The 19116-nt window shown below is 37.5% G+C and overlaps 2 protein-coding genes across 2 annotated transcripts; both read right to left on the bottom strand.

The window, feature by feature from the left end:
* Nucleotides 1-246: 246 nt before the first annotated feature.
* On the bottom strand, nt 247-8813 carry LOC135612680 (uncharacterized). The gene is made up of 4 exons (XM_065109253.1): nt 8531-8813; nt 8297-8423; nt 5674-5836; nt 247-679 (listed from the first exon to the last, which is right to left on the bottom strand). Exons 1-4 carry the CDS (start codon nt 8783-8785, stop codon nt 460-462), a joined length of 765 nt encoding a protein of 254 aa, XP_064965325.1. The 5' UTR covers nt 8786-8813; the 3' UTR covers nt 247-459.
* A 5223-nt stretch (nt 8814-14036) lies between these two features.
* LOC135611780 (probable trehalose-phosphate phosphatase 6) lies at nt 14037-16676 on the bottom strand. Its single transcript, XM_065107410.1, has 11 exons — nt 16260-16676; nt 16040-16180; nt 15875-15946; nt 15689-15784; nt 15513-15566; nt 15335-15436; nt 15169-15246; nt 14984-15053; nt 14765-14835; nt 14546-14638; nt 14037-14364 (listed from the first exon to the last, which is right to left on the bottom strand). The coding sequence occupies exons 1-11, from the start codon at nt 16515-16517 to the stop codon at nt 14287-14289; spliced, it is 1113 nt and encodes a 370-aa protein (XP_064963482.1). The 5' UTR covers nt 16518-16676; the 3' UTR covers nt 14037-14286.
* Between the last annotated feature and the right edge of the window lie 2440 nt (nt 16677-19116).

Below are 19116 nucleotides of genomic sequence, written 5' to 3'. Positions count from 1 at the left end.
AATAGCAATTACAAAATTACCTTTTTATCTATTTTTTAACATCATTTTCTATAAATGACAATATATTCGATATATTCCATCAGTTGAATCGATTATGTGAAAAAAAAAATTAAATATTTTATTTTTATAAATATATAGATCCTAATAAAACTTTTTAAAGTACATGCTAAACATAACTAATTACTGAAATCAATCAAAAATATAGATAGCCGCACGTGTCAATACCTACGTCAACCTGACGAGTCATCATCCAACGTCGTCTGTACGCATGCCTGATGAATTCAAGGTTACAAATCTGCATCCATCTTACAAGAGAAGATGCACCAACATAGTCAGAAAACATTCTCTTGCAAGGCCGATAACTTTTATCTATAAGACATAGGTTGCATAAGGTTGCAGGACCCGTGAAGGTAAATCGGCTCAGCAGTACACACATCGGACAGCAATTCCAATTGTTTGCTAATCGTATTGTTGCCTCAATTGCATCTCTGTCTCAGTCTTCCAAGTCGCATGGCTCGATTGTCCCTTCATCCTCTTAAGCTTCTCCTTGTCTTTGACAGTCGACCCCTTCGTTTTATCGGACACTTTCTGTTCTGCAATAGGGCGATCTCCGCAAACTGGGCACACCATACCACGGGAATGAGAGTAGGTCTTAGGAATCCCACACTGCAGGCACACCCTAAAACAAAAAAACAGTCATATTAGGCAGGAAAGCAACATAAAGGCTACATAGACAATATAATGAGATTCTTGCTGTAAGCATCTACTACCAAACACCCAAAGCCATTAGTGACTATATAATGTAAATTGCATTCTTCTTGCCAAAGCCAATCCACAAATTTCATCTTGTGGGCCACCTACATTATCATTGGCTTTTCATCGTTCTACCTTCTGTCTTCAATTTCACACATGATTGCTACGGTGTCATACGGAAACTTACCCACCCACTTTTCGCCTCATGTCTCAAGCATTACTCAATTCAAAATAAGCCACAAAATCATGTGCTAAAGTCATTTTTAAGGCAAGTTTTGCCTACAGGACAAGCTTCTTAGTTAACAAAGATTTGACCACATGCTTCAAAAGAATTTCTTAAAGTAGAAACAGTTCAAGGAAGCTTTTCTCTGGCTTCAAGCAATGACTTAACTGCACAAGGACTGTCTGCTAGTGTAACACAATTACCATTGAATCAACGACATAATCAAATTATTACATTAGCAAACCTACAATGACTTCAAGTGCGGTAGTGATAAAAAGAATGATTCTAAGAGGGAACTTATTAGCGTATGAAACAAAAATAAAAATGTATGTTATAACACTGTAAAACAATACCGATATTGTAGCAACACTGAAGGGGGTCTCTAATCATTACTTCAACCTGTCCATTCACTTGCTACACTTTATAAGCAGATATTGTAATAAAAAAAAGCATAACATTTGGAATACTTTTGACAGGGTGATGGAGGACCATTGAGCTTTACAAATGATTTCAAAAAAAATTATTTTAGATTAGGATATCAATAAAAAGACTACTTTGAATGGTATAGAATGATTGATATTGAATGTATACGAGTTGCAAAAATAAAACTGGTAAGCACTCCTAGGAAATATTGGCAACATATCCGACGTAGTCTTGAACACCGTCGAGAACCTCCCATCACTCAATGGTAAATCATAAAATAAAAATTTAAGGAAAAATATTTACTAGCATACTTTCGACGCCAATTGGTTGAACAATTATTAAATCTTAAATAGTTGAATTCTAGTGTGATAAAGTATTTGGCCCAATTTGAGGAACTTTTACTTAGGTATGAAATAAAAGAGGACTAAAACATCACTGTCCGAAGATTTGTTAGTGGATTGAGGTTTGACAATCAACGGAAAGTCTCCCTTAGTTTCCCTGACACCATGGAGGAAGCTTCCAGATGAATCCTTAATATTGATAAGTACATCAAACTTTATCCAACTCATCAAACATCTATTGTGTCTCTCGACAATAGAACTATTACCCAATCTACCCCAAGTAGTGACTCTGTCAAGCCAAAAATCCCCACTACTAGCAACAATCTTGGCCCAATCATGAATCGTCCAACTTGTTTAACTACTTATTCTTAAACTAGTTCGTCTTCAATCCAATGGCATTACTACCATGGTATAAGTCACATTGCCTCTTTTTGTCCTCAATATACCCTTAAAACAAGAACCAAAGGATCAAATCAAGGAAGTAGACCAAGTACTTGAACCCAAAGCCTACTCAAGTGATGAAAACGAACTAGAAATTAAAGATGCCCATGTTAGTGTTGTCCGCATTATTCTCTATACTGCTAGGGAATCCAATGAATGGAAGAGGACAAGTATCTTCCATACTTTTTATTCAAAGTGGGGAAAGAACTTGCAAATTGGTTATTAATGGGAGTAGCACCGTGAACGTAATCTCAAAATCTACTATCAAGAAACTAAACCTTAAGGTAGAGTCACATCCGACTCCATTCAAAGTAGCTTGAGTTGACAAAACCACTCTACTCGTGATCAAGAGTTGCAAATTGGTTATTAATGGGAGTAGCACCATGAACGTAGTCTCAAAATCTACTATCAAGAAACTAAATCTTAAGGTAGAGTCACATCCGACTTCATTCAAAGTAGCTTGAGTTGACAAAACCACTCTACTCGTGATCAAGAGATGCCTAGTATCAATTAAAATGAGCAATTACCAAGATGAGATTTATTGAGATGTTACCCATCTTCTATTAGATCGACCTTGGTTGTGAGAAAACACTTACGTCTTTCTATACAAAGGCAAAAACATCATCCTGGGAGTAGCAAAACTATCAGAAAAGAACAAATTAAGAACTCCCAAGTCTCCTCCACAAGCCCCAACCACCAAGGAACTCTATTGACTAGATCCTAAGTCTTTTGTAATTAAGCATTATTCTGACGCTCATAACAAATCTGTTGATGCCCTTAGTAGAATTTCTACAATCCTATCAACCATGAGTGTTAAGGTCATAAGATTCGAGCGATTAAAAGAAGAGTGCACCCAATGTTCAAGCTTTAATCACATATATCGAAAAGTCAAAGATGAAAATCGTCATCAACATACGAACTTCATTCTTAGGGATAGTTACCTTTTTCGATCTACTAGATTATGTGTTCCCCAATCCTCCCTTTTAGAATTTCTTGTTTGGGAAATGCACGCAGGTGGATTTACAGGTCACCTAGACCGAGACAAAACCAATGCATTAGTCGATGATAGATTTTACTGGCCTGCCTTAAAGCGAGATGTTGCTTGAGTGGTGTCCCAGTGTCGTACCTGTCAAATTGCCAAAATTCACAAGCACAATACTGGCCTATATACCCCATTACCCATTCCATATTCACCATGGCAATATGTGCGTTTAGATTTTATCCTTCGACTTCCCAAAACAACCCATGGCCATTATTCTAATTTGGTTGTTGTTGATCAATTTTAAAAAATGGTCCACTTTATCCCATGTAATAAGACTAGCGACACCTCATACATTACTAAATTGTTCTTTCGAGAAGTGGTTAAATTACATGGCTTGCTCTTAACTATGGTGTTCGATAGGGCTGTGAAATTTGTTAGCTACTTTTGAAAAATTTTATGAAAACTATTTAACACAACATTGAAGTTCTCTTTAGCCTTTCCCTCCCAAATTGATGATCAAACTGAAGTTGTTAATCATTTCTTGGAAAATCTTCTTAGATGTTTAGATAGAGAGAAACATGAAAACTAGGACTTAACCTTACCCACTACAAAATTTGCATATAATAACTTAGGAAACCACACCACCAAAAAAAGCCTATTTTAAACTATCCTCGGCTATACTCGATGACCTTGCACTCCTTCCATTTGACTATCGTGCCTCAGAACCAGCCTACTCCTTCACTCAACGTATTCATGATTTGCATTCTGAGGTTTGACGTAAAATTGCTCTAATTAATGAAAATTACAAATTTATTGCTAATGCACATCGTAGAAGTCAAGAGTTTCAAGTTGACGATTGTGTCTTGGTTCACGTTCGCTTGAGAGATTCCCTAAAAACTCATTCAAAAAATTGTATGCTCGAGCCATTGGTCCTTTCCCATTATCCAAAATATGTGATCTAATACATATATGCTCAATTTACCTTCCAAGTTAAATATTAGTCTGATTTTCAATGTGGAAGATTTAACTTCATATCATAGTCCTTTTGAGCTAACTCTATCTACCGGTGTTCTTACAGGTGACAATCCTCTCAAAGCACCAATTCTCCCATAACACAGGGATGCCATAGGCATCATTCTTGATGATTGCCTTATTACATCTGTCATCTGCTACTAGCATTACTCAACATTTTCTTATCAAGTGGCATGATCGTCCAGCTTCTAATGACACTTGGATTACTTTGGAGGAACTTCATAACTTTGCAATAGACTTATTAGACCAGTACCTAGCAGATCACTCTCCAGGGTCGAGTTTTTTTTTCCACTGGAGGAGAATGATGAAAAACTATCGAGCTTTATAAAGGATTTCAAAAAGGTTGATTCTAGACAAAGATATCAATAAAAAGTGATCAATTAGTTGGCTTAGAAATTCTAAGAGTTGTGTTAAAAATTGAAAAGTCTTTTGGTCTTTCTAAGGATTCCTTTTGTATTAAGTACACTCATTTACTATTTAGGTATCCTATAAGTCACATTTTGGATTTCTAAAAGATACTAATTCCCTAACAGATTATTCTTGGAAATCATTGTCTTCATTAATTGTACCAAGTCTCCTAAATCCCTAGAAATGGTAAAGCTTGTTAATGGATCAAACATTTTATATTTGAATGAAAAGAATTGTATATTTTCTAGTCTCTTATCTCACACTTCTCTTTCCTTTTCTTCCCCTCTCTCTCTCTACTTCACTACTTTGTTCTACATCACAAGGCTAGTGTTACTAGGTTACCAAAGAAAAACATAAATCTCATGTAAATTTAGTTGTAAAATTCTTTTCAACTTGCTTAATTTTCAGAAATTAGTTCAGGTTTATACCCAGAAATATTGAGTTTTTTTATCAAGATAATCAATGAAGAAATATAGAAAAGAAGATAAAAAATTTTCATGTGACATTGATTTCGGAAAAAAAAAACATATCATAAACTTTTTAGATATTTATTATGGTGAGTTTAGAAGAGAAAGAAGTACTAATAAGCAAAGTACTAATAAGAAGTACTAATAAGCAAACTTTTTAGATATTTATTATGGTGAGGCTAGTGTTGCCCAAAATGGCACAGTATCTACTAGTCCAGATATAATCGGGATATTCTGGGCATGGTATTAGGGTTAAAAAGAAATAAAAAATTTGGGCCTACACTGAATGCTAAGCCTGGTTCTTTGAAACTTAATGTTCAGGCCAAACTACATATAACTTACATATTTAGATTTTGGGGCCAAAATTACTGCTTTTATCTGAATGTTCCCTGGATCTTTCGCACAATATCAAGTCTAGAGTGTTATAAAACAGTGATTTCTCTTATTCTTCATTCAATTTTCATCACTAGAAATATGTTTTGCCCTTGCCAACAGCTTCTAAAAAGCATTAATCTATAAAGTTACTCATCCTCATCATCAAATTTAAGATTATCTGAATTTTGCTTCTCAACTGTCATTAACGTATATTTAGAGAACAGGTACCTTAACAATTCTGCAGCATCTTTTGGGTCAGGATTTGTTGCAGAAATGAGACGCTTGCCACCAGGTATCATGCTGGAGTTTGATTTGGGACAGCTTCCCTCTACGTCATTTCTTACTCGGTCACGAATTCCAATTAATTGAGCTTTGGCCTCAACAACAGCACCTGGAATGTCAAGTTTATGTCATATAGACAGTGAAACAGGACAGAAAATGAAAGCAAAAGAAAAATCAAAAGCAACGGCAGCAGAGCAGACAAATGCAGAACAAGTAAAGAACAGACATCTGATATTGAAATTTACGAACACACAGACAAGTCAGACAAAAAATTCATGTGTGAGGTAGTTCAATCTAATTCTTTTGAGGACTAGGGTGATGTTTAAATATCCAATTTTTTTAATTGAATTTGTCTTTTATATTCTAAGAGTCAAAACATTATCTCCTTTTAGGAGTTTGTAGCTTCTTTCATGTGACAGTTAGGATCCTAACAAACTTTGTACATACAATGTGCAAGCTGAACCAAATAACAAAATCAATGAAGTTATATCTCTCTAAGTGTTACGGTATATCCGTCTTAACTAGTTAAAAGTCCAAAACACATGCTAATAGCATCCTAATCCAACACATGTCTAAAGCCTTCTTCAGATTACCTACACATGTCCTGGATATACATGATAAATTAACGTATCAATAAACAAAAGTAGATAATACTTTCATATGGTTTCATTTGGTCTGAAATATTTATGCTGCTTATGTGATGCAAAGAGAAATGAGGGACCTGTCCAGCATGGCTTGGATGAGCTTTACCCTTTCTTTTCTTAATTATGCACAAAGAATTATTCATACATGTATTGCACATATATTCTAGGATCTGAAAAATGCTGATTTCATCCAACAAGTTCCCATGTCTAGCACAGAGAATCTTGGCAAACTCATAAAGCTAACACAAAGAAGATGGTAGAGGTGTAAAGTCTTCAACGTGAGAGCTATAACCTGATGAAAAAATTTAGTGTGATGTCCAAGTCAGGATGAAGGCATGGAATAGATGGTGGACTTCAAGACATGATTAAATTACAGTAGTGTTGAGTATAGGTGTCCGGTACAGATGAGGAAAGGGAGAAGTATAGGTGGAAGGGACAGATTTCTTATCACTGGCCAAGAACAAGCCAGGGATAAGAATAAAGACGGTAGATCGTGGTACAAATTGAAGCTAGCTATGTTGCTCATCAACATAATTCCAAAAGTTTTGAGGCGTGTTAAGAGTGAAAAGAGAGGAATAGAAAGACAGTAGGATTAGATAGTTGACTGAATAATGATATCATATTCCTATAAGGCAACACCTTATAATATACCATGAAGACCGAATGTAGGTACCAGAGGTATTAAGAGTTCTACCAATTAAAAATAACTGAGTTGTCAATCCAAGAAGTTAAACCAGGTGGGATATGTTGTCTCACAATCAGCTTCTAAAAGATTATGCAATTGTAAATGTACTTTCTTGCAGATAGATAAGTAAAGATGACCATTTATCTAACTGTAGCTTCAATGCTTTTGACCATTTAAGTATAAAACATTACCTGACTCTGGAAGAGAAAAGGAAATTTAGAAATCTGAAAGACATACACAACATGGACCAAATATTGTAATAAAAAAATGAATGAGGAATTGATGAGGGCAATATTCATAAATCTTAGAATGTCTTGGTAGAGGATAACTAACTGATAATAGATGTGCTGCAAGCACATCAATATAAGTGGAATACATAATACAAATCCTAACCAATAATTCACGAAGAAAAATAGTTAGTGCTTGATGAAGAAAAATTGTAAATTCACAAAAAGTTAAATATATTGTACAACAGAGTGTGACAAAAGCTTATAATAAATAAGTAATCATTTACATGTATCACGAATTTGCTTCTTTTCTTGCCAACTTATCCATTACTTGTTAATCCATGAGAACATGATAAATCACTAACAGTTTTAAATACCTCATTGATAAGTACATGAACTCTAAAATGAAAATAGTTATTCTTGATTTGCACAAGGACTTCCATACCAAAATGTTTTGATGTTAAACCAGGCCCATGGCTCATCACCTCTAATTAATCTAACACATTAATGAAGATTATTCATTTAAAGACATTCTACAAACTAGACAATTTTAAACCTAAAAGAATAAATAAACAAACAAATAGCACATTATCTTATTTTGTCACGTGTGTTGTACACCAAGGAAGGACATAAGTTGTACACTCACATTAATTTTGATAAGTTGTAGTCCACAGATAGAACCCAAAAATCATTACTTATTTAATTAAAAGAAACTAGACTTCCCTGGACCCGAAATCATTCAGTTTCTGATGGATGTTCATCACAAAACCAGGGCTCAGCATGTATCGTGAATACCAAGTGATGAAATATTTGCCAACCAAGATGGCAGCAGTAGTCATAATCTTATTCTCGAGGAAGTAAATCCTAATCAAGGGACTAATTTAGCATATAATGTAATATCAACAAAAGGACAATTACAGAAGGGAAAAAAATAAAGCAAGAACCTTTACAAGCTAGGGTTCCTAAATTTCCCAAATAAATCATAAAAAATACAACATTTTTGTATTACCCACCAGCTGGAAGATCTTTCCTGTCTCTCTTGGATCTATTCCTCATTCTCCGATCGAGCACCCCCAGCGCCTCGGTTGTCTCCTCAGGAGCAGCAGCACAATTGTTGAGGAACTCAGGCGGCCCCGTGATCTCCACGATGCCAAGCAAAATCCAAAGGCAAAAGAATAAATATTTCACCCCTAGGTATGGCAACCAAAACGAGGGACATCGATAAGAAGACATAGAACGAAAGGTACCTCATCGAAGGCATCTAACGCGGAGGGGAGGAAGGAATTAGCGGGTGGACCAGAGGCATCGGCGAGCGACCTCTTCCTTTTCACTCGCCTAGAACGTTCCTGCAGGGCTTCTTCTTCGTCGTCGTCCCAATCCTCCTCCTCGCCATCCTCTCCACCCCTTGCTTCATCGTCGCTGAGAAAAGGAGAAGAAGGAGAGGCTCTTTCGCCGACCTCTTCCTCGTCCGAGGAGTAGCCCTGCAACAGTGCTAAGCTCATGGCCGTAAGCCTCTTCTCGGCTTCTGTCTCAGCCAAACTTCCTAGCCACACCGATGGAACCGTTTTATATAGTTTATAACGGTCCGTTGCGAGACGTATATGACGGGCCAAATGTGCCGTTATATAATGATTTATCTCGGACAGAACCCGATATATTTCAGCGACATTATATATATATATATATATATATATATATATATATATGTATATATATATATATATGTATATATATATATACATGTATATATATATATACATGTATATATATATATACATGTATATATATATACATGTATATATATATATACATGTATATATATATACATGTATATATATATATGTATATGTATATATATATACATGTATATATATATATACATGTATATATATATATGTATATGTATATATATATACATGTATATATATATATATATGTATATGTATATATATACATGTATATATATATACATATACATATATATATATACATGTATATATATATATATGTATATATATATATGTATATATACACACACACACACACAACACACACATTAGTATATACATACTATATCAGGAATAAGGTTTATTTTGTTGTTAAAATTATTCGAGCTTTTTTTTTTTTTCGACATGATTTTTTTCTACGTTTTAATGACTTTATTTTGAACTTAAACGTAGGTGGGCTTGCAATTGAAGAAAGTGTGGAATGGGCTTCGCATGGGCATGATTCGGACATCTCCACATTAGGACGGAGATGTGTTCAAATGTGTTTTATTGATTCACAAATATAAGATTTCAAGCAAGTGATTACTAGGAATGATAGCAAATTAAGTATTTTTAGTATTCGCACCATTTCAACTTGGTCAAATGGGATTATAATAAGTTTGTTCAATAGACTATAAGTATAAGATTTTGGATCCTATACGTTAGTGGATCTAATGAACTATGTATTACCGATCCGATAAAATAACTAACTTATTAATCTTATTATACTTTAATTATTATTCTAAAATGTTTAAGGGTTTAAGTGAATATATGGTTGTCAAATGCTTTGAGTATTTAATAAATAATAGATGAAAATTATATTTTAAGTATGTATTGATGTAAGTTTTGTTCATTTTAAAAGTCTATTGAATATTTTATGATAATTAATATTTTATTTAAAAATAAATATATATTTTAATTTAAATTAATACGTAAAAGAAAAATAAATGAATGAATGTATATAATCTTATAAAAATTTCATATGGCTCAAATATACAATAAATAAAAAACATAATCATATAAATAAATATAAAATATTATTTTAAAATAAAATAAATAAGAATTTAACTTTATAGAAAATATAAATCATATTGATTTCTCAAAAATCATTTTGGTAATCTTATAATTTTAGACAAAGTCATAAGATATTTTTAAATTTTTAAAAATTATATTACCATTCTACAAATGTTGAAATGCTAATGTTATCCGGAGATAATATCGGTATTTAAATATTTTCAAAGCAACATCCATGCCCATGTAATTTGAAAAAAATTTATCAAACATCCATTTACTTTTAAAATGTTCATTAGGCCCTCAATGCATATCTCAAATGTGTTTCAAAAAGTACCTTAAATTTATTCGGCACTTATAAGTTTATTTGGGTCTTGCCCGGAGTATCCCATAATACTTCTACCTGACTTATCTAAGTTAATTTTGATGCTATTTATTAAGATTTAATCTGAAATAATAATAGACTCATTAATCTGATGGAACCAAAACAACTGATCTAAATTAATTAAGACTAAATGATTGAAACTAGTAAAAGTAACTCATAATTAAGTCCAAATTAATTATGAGTTAGATCCATCCAACTCATAAGCTATTAAGGTTTTCTCTCACTTTGGATATGTGATTAAATCAAGGTATTTCATTTAATAATTATTCTCTTTGTTTTCAAGCACAATAACAGGTCTGGAAAGTAAGTAAGTTGAAATTAATGTGTTCACCTAGATAATTAATGATTAATTCTTTCTTGTAAAATACACCACAAGTGTCAAAGACCCTAAAACAAATTAAATGGACATTATTTAGCATCATATGGTAATAAGAAATGTGATGGGTGATTATATTTGTGGAAATGACATCTGCAGCAAAATTCCATTTCATGTCACCTTTGAGATTTTGTTTTTAATGTCTCAACTACTCTCTCCATTTGGATCAGTGAGTGAAGCATACTATATATATAGTCCAAATTAAGCTTCTGCAATCAGCATACTATACAGTCCATTTGCTTTAAGTACTCGCGTTACAAGGCTTGTTCAGTAAAACCCTAAAAGCAGTGGAAAGCTGAGAGGGTTCAGTAAAGGTTTTCTTCCGGTACTGACCAGATCACAGACTCCATTTAACTCCTGCTTTCGTGCTCAGCTTACAGGACTTGTTCCCTGCTAAATTGCTGGAACGCAGGAAGGGGGGGGAGGGGGTGGGGGGGGGGGGATGGGGGGGGATCTCTATGCTTTGATCTCTTCGGTCAACCCTAAATCCAGTGGAAAGCTGAGGTATCAGTAAATGCCATCTTCTAGTACTGGCTAGATTGCAGAAATGATCAGTCCTTAGGAACAGGAAGACCTGACAGGCATCATCTATGGTTGCAGCAAATGCACAGTCCTCCACCAGGACAAAGCCATCAATTTCATCCTCTTTAGCACTACAGCAGCAGAGCTGATCACCTTGCATGACAGTCCCTATTCCTTCGCACAAGCACAGCAGGCCATCATCCCTGCTAAATGCCAATGCCCTACCCATGTGACGAGAATATGGGAGAATTATGATGAGCGCACAAGCACCGCACAGCACGACCCAATTCAATGCTACACCACAGAACGAGTTCGTCGACCAGGTCGCGGCCATGCAACGTAGGGACGCGAGGACCATGAACAGTGGCGTCAGTTCTGACATGCCAAGTACCCCATCATCTGCTGCGAAGAAGCTGCCTTCTTCATGATGATTAGGAAGGGTTTCTGCTGAGTCGCTGCAATGGGAGGCACTGTTATCACCGGGTTTTCTAAAGTTGGGATTAGGCACCAATGATGAGGTGAACGCGGTGGTGGACACACTCTTTCCACGCAGGAAAGATGGAGGAGGAGCTTGGGAATGGCATTGGGGGGGCGGGGAGAGGGGGGCATGCCTGAGAACCCAGTCGTGAAGTGGAATCCAACTCCTTCCCCAATCATAGATTCCTTCACGGCATGCTTTGGTGCCTCCTTTTCTTGACCTACCTGAAGGTATATCCTATGACCTAAACATATAAACCAAGCAGAAACCATTGGTGGAACCGAATGAGATCCCAAGGGGGCCAAAGCTAAAGCTATGATTTCATGTTATAAATCTCATGTGGTGGTGGTTTTCTTCTCTACCAAGGATCACAGTTGAAGCTTATAAATCCAGTCGTGGGGTGTGTTGTATGTCTCTGGTTTCGAGAGCAGTGGTTTTGGTGCTTAAATATCCTGTCAAACCAGCTTTGCTTTTCCACACATTAATGTTCTTCCCCTGCACCCTATAATGGTTGCAGTCAATACTCTATTTGCAAGGATCTTTTCCTTGTGGATGGAGTTGGAGATCTCAAGGACAACTGCCTCCTATTTTATCTAGGGTTGAGCAGAGGGTATACGGGGTTGGAAAGAAGACAACTTAGTCATCGGCATGTGAGATGTTTGAGTACACAGTGACATCAAATCAATTTCCCAAACAGCTGCATCGGCTTGCATCTGATTGATGTGACTGGCTATGGGTTAAAGAGGATAGGGATGGGACTAAATCTATTCCCGATACCATTGCTCGATCTACTTCTTTTTGCCTCGAAGCATAGGCTTCAAATCATGAGATGCCAACCTACTGTGGCATGAGGTTACTGTCACTAATAATTTCAGTTTCCCTACATGAGCACTGTTGCACCATCTGCCACCAAGGGCATATGTATCCCTTACAAACATGACATGAGAGACAACCGTGACAGCTTGCTTCCTATGTGGGAGGGCTTAGCTCTTCTCCAATCCAAGGAAGATTCCCTTATCCTGAAATGTTATCAGATTTCATGCAATGGATAGATATAGCTTCCCGGCTTCTGCCTCAAAAATGCAGATAAGGTCAACCGTCGGCTGAGAGTTGGAAACCCCAAAACGGTACAGTAGACATATAAAGACATGAGTCCTCCCTGGCACTTTCCAATTCATAATACATCGGGACCCCACCTATGTGGCTGCTTCATCATGACTGTAATGAATGGATCATGGCAAGGTTGCTGTGGTTGGTGGATTTGGAAGTGGAGAGCACAGAGACGATAAGGAAGTTATGTAGTTTTGGGTGTGGTGGATGCTCTCAGGTAATCATGTTGTTCTACATGCTGGTGTATGCTTATCTGAAACCGATATGGTTAGAAAGAAGAAGCAGATGATTGCTTCAGTGCTGAAAGCCACGAATCATGGGGAAAAAGTAGACGTGAGAAAGCATGGCATGTAAAGTAGGAAGAAGTAGCTGCTGAATTGCTCAATCATGGGTGTGAGGAAGAACAGCAAGCACATTTTTACAAGGACCAACTGAAAACTACAGATGACAACTCATCAGTCTCCATCCTTTTTAATCAACAGTGAGTGAATCCATGATTTGGATCTCTTGATTCAGTTGATTCTGAAATGAAATCATGCTGAACCAGTTGCTGTAAAGACAGCAGCAGCAATTGCGTCAGATTTAATGTTTGCTACACTAACAGAGCATTCTTTGAGCAGAGTCAATAATATCTTTCTACAACTTCAGAGTCAATACCATCATCGATGCCAAGATTCAAAACACAAAAAGTAAATAAGGTGGAAACAAGATGTGAAAGCAGATCAAACCAAGTGAACTGGACACATGAAACACGGGAGAGTTCAGCAAGGAAATGATGTGCCGAAGTCTGGAACCATGGACCACTCACTACCAACAAGCATTCCATACTTAACATGCTTGAGACAAAAAAAGGACATCCACGGAAACATTAAACGTCAAGCTAGTCGAGAACATGCACTGCTGGGTTTCTTCATGACAGAATCATGTACTCATGCATCACTTGCCAATATGTTTACTAACCACAAGTAGGGAACTTTGTTCAACCAAAATATGGCATAAGATTCAGAATCATATCCTTTCTTTTACATCCTGTTATGGTGGCTGCCATAGCCCAACATCCACAAGTACCATACGGTAGACCTTTTTTTTTTTTTTGGCTGCAGAAAGAAAACAATTGGTGTTCCTTCTTTTTTGATTGTACAAAGATCTAATTACAAGATTACAGCTGCTCGTGTAAAGGGAAGAAAGCTTGAATTGCAGTGCTTTCAAGTCCAAGAAGAAGAGTAAGGGGACATAGAGATTGCTCTGCCTCTTTATGAGGCGTTCTTTGCACCTAAAATAAGGGGATTACATGAACTCCCCGTTTCATTGGGTCCCATCAGACCTAAGCTTTCACAGGGGTGGTGGGGCAACTTCTATGCTACTTGCACCTTGGAACAAGCCTTCATCGACAGGCGCTTCCACTCCACTAGCCGCACTAAGAAGTCCTTAACCTGGCACAAAAACACCAAGAATAATGTCAACAACTAGGGCACTGTGCAAGTATAATTTGTATATGATGAGGTGCATCACTGTTCACTGTTGCCATCAAGTGGTCCTTGACATGAAGTAGACCCTGGTAACGTCGCATAGCAAATAAGAGAGAGTGCCCAGCAAAGGGCCATGAGCACTTGCCTCGGATGGCTCTTGCAGGGAATAAGTGGCATTTGTCTCCTTCGGAAACTTCGAGACAAGGATGCCAAAGCCTTGTCCTCTGTCTCGCAATACCTATTACAGACATACGACATTAATTTCCTCTGTCGATAATGTTGTTCGATTAACAAGGAAAAGATGTCGAGTAGTATATCGACCAATTGCACTTGTGGTCTAGCTTAGAAATCGCTTAGCACCCACCTTGAACGCATCTTCATCGGTGCGATCATCTCCGATATAGACCGGCATTACGTTTGTGCAGTTGGCAAATCCTACAGAGAAATGGACATTATTCAAATGAGCGGCTGAAAAGTTGATGATTTCACATAAAATACCATCAATCGAACAAACTACTGAAAATGAAGCGAATTGCTGAAAATGATGTGACGTAACACATGTTTGGGATTTTTCTGAGCTTACCAAGCGACTCCAACAGGAACTCCAATGCCTTCCCCTTATCCCACTTGATTGTGGGACGAATCTCTAACACCTACAGTTGGAGGCACCAAAGAAACAATGTCACAATCAGATTTCGTCTAAACAGTGATGTGTGTTCCCTTCCACGCCAATCAGTGGTGGCCAATAGCCTCAGATCAAATTCGCACCTTTCTTCCCTGAGTGAGCCGCAGTTTGGGGTACTCCTTCAACACACACCTCACCTGCTCGAACAACGAACTCCAACTCTGCACAAAATCGATTCTTTTGAACTTAATCATCACGACTAGATTTAGCTTCTCACTTCAAGCACCCAAATATGAAAGGAAATCTAACCTTTTCATCCACACATCTGAAGTGGACGGAAACACAGAACTTGTTGTTCTCCACCCGGGCACCAGGTGTGGATTTGGTCCTCTCCAACAATGCCTTGTGAACCTGAAGGCAATTACCGTATCTTAGCAATGAAACAAGGAGGAGGATTGATGGCGAGGAACTAAGCAGAGAAACCGACCGCGTCTATCATGGGGAGGAACTCGCTTGCCGGTTGAAAGAGAACGGGTTTGGCCTGAACCACACAAAGCGAGAGGAGAGGATAAGCATGCAGGCGAAATATTCTGCAAGAGATCGATTCAGTTTGAGGGTGGGGTTGGTGTGGGGGTGTGGGAAGGGAGGAGGAGGAGCGCCTACTCTGGCCTTGGCGTGTCGGGGCTTCGTGGGGCCTTTGATGTCCATGCCGTGGCTACCAGCGTAGTATAGGTCGGCCAGTCGCACGAAGTTAATGACCTGCGCACCATTAGAACCATGGAGTCAGGAAGGAAACATAGGACGCAAGAGAGGTGCATCCGAGAATGGCGAACTGCAATGGAAATGTACCTTGTCCAGGCATCGCCCGCTGACGATCGCGGTGGGGAAGTACCTCGCCACGTCCCTGACCGCCTCTCTCATCTGATAACCCACACGGCAACAGGAAAATAATCAAAATCACATCTTTGGGCAGAGGAATAGCAACGGGAAAAGAAGAAAGGCACATGTTCTGACCGCGTCGGACATGAAAGCGGAATCGGGGTCGTCGACGATGGGCGATAGTGTGCCATCGTAATCCATGAACATCACGATCTGCTTCCCTTTGGAGGCGCTCATGATCTGCTCGAACTTGTTCAACGCCGAGGGATGCCGCACCTGCCAAAACATCATTAGCACCCGACAAGAACAAACTTTAGACGAGCAGAACAGGAGAACAGATACAAGAAGCACTCACAACCCACGCGGACTGCTCGTCGACGGCGGCGTCGCCGGAAGGCAGGGCGGCGGTCGCTTTCGCGTGGGTGGGAGAAGAGGCCTTCATGGACTCCACCCACGCGCCGATCCTGCCGCCACCGAGCTCGAGCTGGGATAGATACTTCCTCCGGCCGTAGGCCCGGGGGGGCGGGTAGGGGAACAGGGGAGACGAGCCGGCCACCGCCGCCACCGCGATGGCGGCCACGGCCTCCACCGGCACAACATTCTGCTTCGTCATCGCGTATCGAGGGAAAAGCTCGAGTGCAACGGCGGGGTATCGATTCGGATGGGGGAGGGGAGACGGAGGAAAGATGGGATCTTTATGTTGCTAGTCGTCTGCAGGGCGGATTTTTAAGGCTGCGGCAATGGGGCGCTTGTGGTTCGCGGAGGTGGGCGAGTGGGCGACGGAGAGCGAGGGGTAGAGAGAGGTGATTTATAAGTGGAGGGAGGACTCGTGGGCCGGGCCCCACAGGAGGGAGTTGGGAGGCCCGCATGGGGCCCTTCGTCGACTCATCCTGCACGTGCGTCCTCGTGGGACCCACGTGTCGTCGCACACGCGTCGCCCCTGGGCGTGCTCCTGTTCCCGAGCACGTAAGTCCAAGGCGCATAGTCGGCTATTATTATTATTATTATTATTATTATTATTATTATTATTCGATTCTCTTTTTAGAAGTGATAGATTTTTTTTTGGGAGCCGATTTCATTTATGGGACTATTAAATAGAAAGTACGGCATTGGTTAAATGCATATACAAGATTTGAGGATCAATATAAATTTATTATATTGAATAAAAAATAATTATTATTATGTAACCACATGACAATTAAGGCAGTCTAATACAAAATGATGGTTGAATGGGATAAACTGAATTTATTCATACAAATAAAAATAGTTATTTTTACAATTATTATGTAATACAATAAGCTTACATCCTTATCATAGAGCAATAATCCTACCAAGGAGTATAAAGCCGACCCTCTATCTAAGATAAGAAATAATAGTCACTATATATATATATATATATATATATATATATATATATATATATATATATATATATATATATATAATATTCTTCATGATTAACATGTGATAAATACAGAGTGTTTGGTATGATTTGTCATTCACACAAATTTTTTGGGTTAAAACCTTCTAAGATTTCAGATGATTTTATCCTCTCAAGATAATTCAAAAAAATATTCTTGTAAAAGGAGTCTTATTTGATTCTATATCAAATCTTAAAATTTCAACTCTTAAGATTAAATATTATTATTATTATTATTATTATATATAAATAATATTATTTATGTGAAAAGATGATGTTGTTTCGGGGAAAGAGCATGTGAGTAGTGACGCCCCTCATAAGCCCATGAAAGAAGTAGCCGGAGAGAACAAAACCACCACCACCATATATTCTATTGTATTTAATGTCTTATACTATGAATTCTTTATTGCAAGACTTGATCGTGTCTTCCCTATATAATTAATATCAACACCACACGCGAGTCGTTGATGGAGAGGGAGAGGGAGAGGGAGAGGGGAAGGGGAGGAAAGAGAGAGAGAGAGAGAGAGAGAGAGAGAGGTAGGAGGTGGTATGGTTTTCAAGAAAAATAAGAAGGTGCTGACACGATCATCGCTAAACAAACAATATAATATACTTGAAATATGCCGATCAGAGTTTTTTCTCTTGCTTGCTTTTTATCATATGTGAGGAGAAAAATATGTCCGATCGATGTATGATAATATTTGACGAGTGAAAGGTGATTTGAATGGGTTTATAAAATTACATGAGCTTATTATCATTAATTTAGATATGAATATTTTAGACTAATAGCTCGATAAAATTAATCAATTAATTATTTTATCAAATTGGATCATATACTACATCCAATCTAATATTGTCACGTGAAGAACTCAAATAAGAGTCTATGAATATCATTGGAGATAGAGATATTTTACGACTTCAGTTTGATTAGACCATGTGAATTTATATTGAATAATTTTAGATTATATTTTTCTATTTGATAGGGTGTGTATACACAATAATTTTACTTATCATAAGGAGGTTTGATATATGAACAATTCACATCAACTCATGCTCATCTCGACAACTTGAAACAAAGGACTAGAATCACATATGCATCAACGTGGCTACCTAGTTATCCTAACATATTAGCTGAAATTTCTGTCTTATTAATATGAGATTAGGTGTAGTACTCATAATAATCATATAATAATTAGTTATTTCATACAACTATAATCTTATAGAGACTCTTCGATTCAATTTTCATAGTTATTCGAGTTTCTTGTAAAAAGGTTCTTCGTGTCGACTCTCTCAAATAATTTGAGTACATGATACATTTTTATTTTTCGAATTCATAATTCACTCTAGTAATTTAAACATTAGAGAGCATTTTATTTGGTATGCCATCGATATAGTCTTAATGTGAATCATTTGTGTATTGGCTTATTTCCTAAATTTAAACTTGTAACACAGTTTGACGTGCTTGGATACTATATTTGGATTAGATTTAAACCCCTAATATACATGTTGAACAACTAAAAGCAATTAATGAAACACAGATACACTAGCTATAATCAATGTTTAATATAAAGACAAGGTTGACTTAAGATGATACATCATGGGATGGGATGGGATGTCGTTTAAGTAACACATGTATGTAAAATAAATCTTATCTTCTATATTTAGATTACGTCATGAGATGATCATTGGAAAAACACGATAGCTCTCTTATTTACATTGTTATTGTTATGATGATCTCTTCCCATATTGTTATTTATGGAGATGAACCCATTGATGAAATAACAACAAAAAT

Source organism: Musa acuminata, chromosome BXJ2-5 (genome assembly GCF_036884655.1).
Source record: "Musa acuminata AAA Group cultivar baxijiao chromosome BXJ2-5, Cavendish_Baxijiao_AAA, whole genome shotgun sequence".
Taxonomy (NCBI): domain Eukaryota; kingdom Viridiplantae; phylum Streptophyta; class Magnoliopsida; order Zingiberales; family Musaceae; genus Musa; species Musa acuminata.
The sequence above is the reverse complement of the archived record's forward strand: the minus strand, read 5'-3'. Positions and strand labels throughout refer to the sequence as shown.

Coding starts and splice junctions, on each gene's coding strand:
- LOC135612680 (XM_065109253.1), bottom strand. CDS start 8,785: ATGAGCTTAGCACTGTTGCAGGGCTACTCCTCGGACGAGGAAGAGGTC. Junction 5,837..8,296: donor CAGGAAAGATCTTCCAGCTG/GTGGGTAATACA, acceptor TTGACATTCCAG/GTGCTGTTGTTGAGGCCAAA. Junction 680..5,673: donor GATGCTGCAGAATTGTTAAG/GTACCTGTTCTC, acceptor TTTTTGTTTTAG/GGTGTGCCTGCAGTGTGGGA.
- LOC135611780 (XM_065107410.1), bottom strand. CDS start 16,517: ATGACGAAGCAGAATGTTGTGCCGGTGGAGGCCGTGGCCGCCATCGCG. Junction 15,947..16,039: donor CCGCTTTCATGTCCGACGCG/GTCAGAACATGT, acceptor GTGGGTTATCAG/ATGAGAGAGGCGGTCAGGGA. Junction 15,247..15,334: donor TCAGATGTGTGGATGAAAAG/GTTAGATTTCCT, acceptor GATTTTGTGCAG/AGTTGGAGTTCGTTGTTCGA.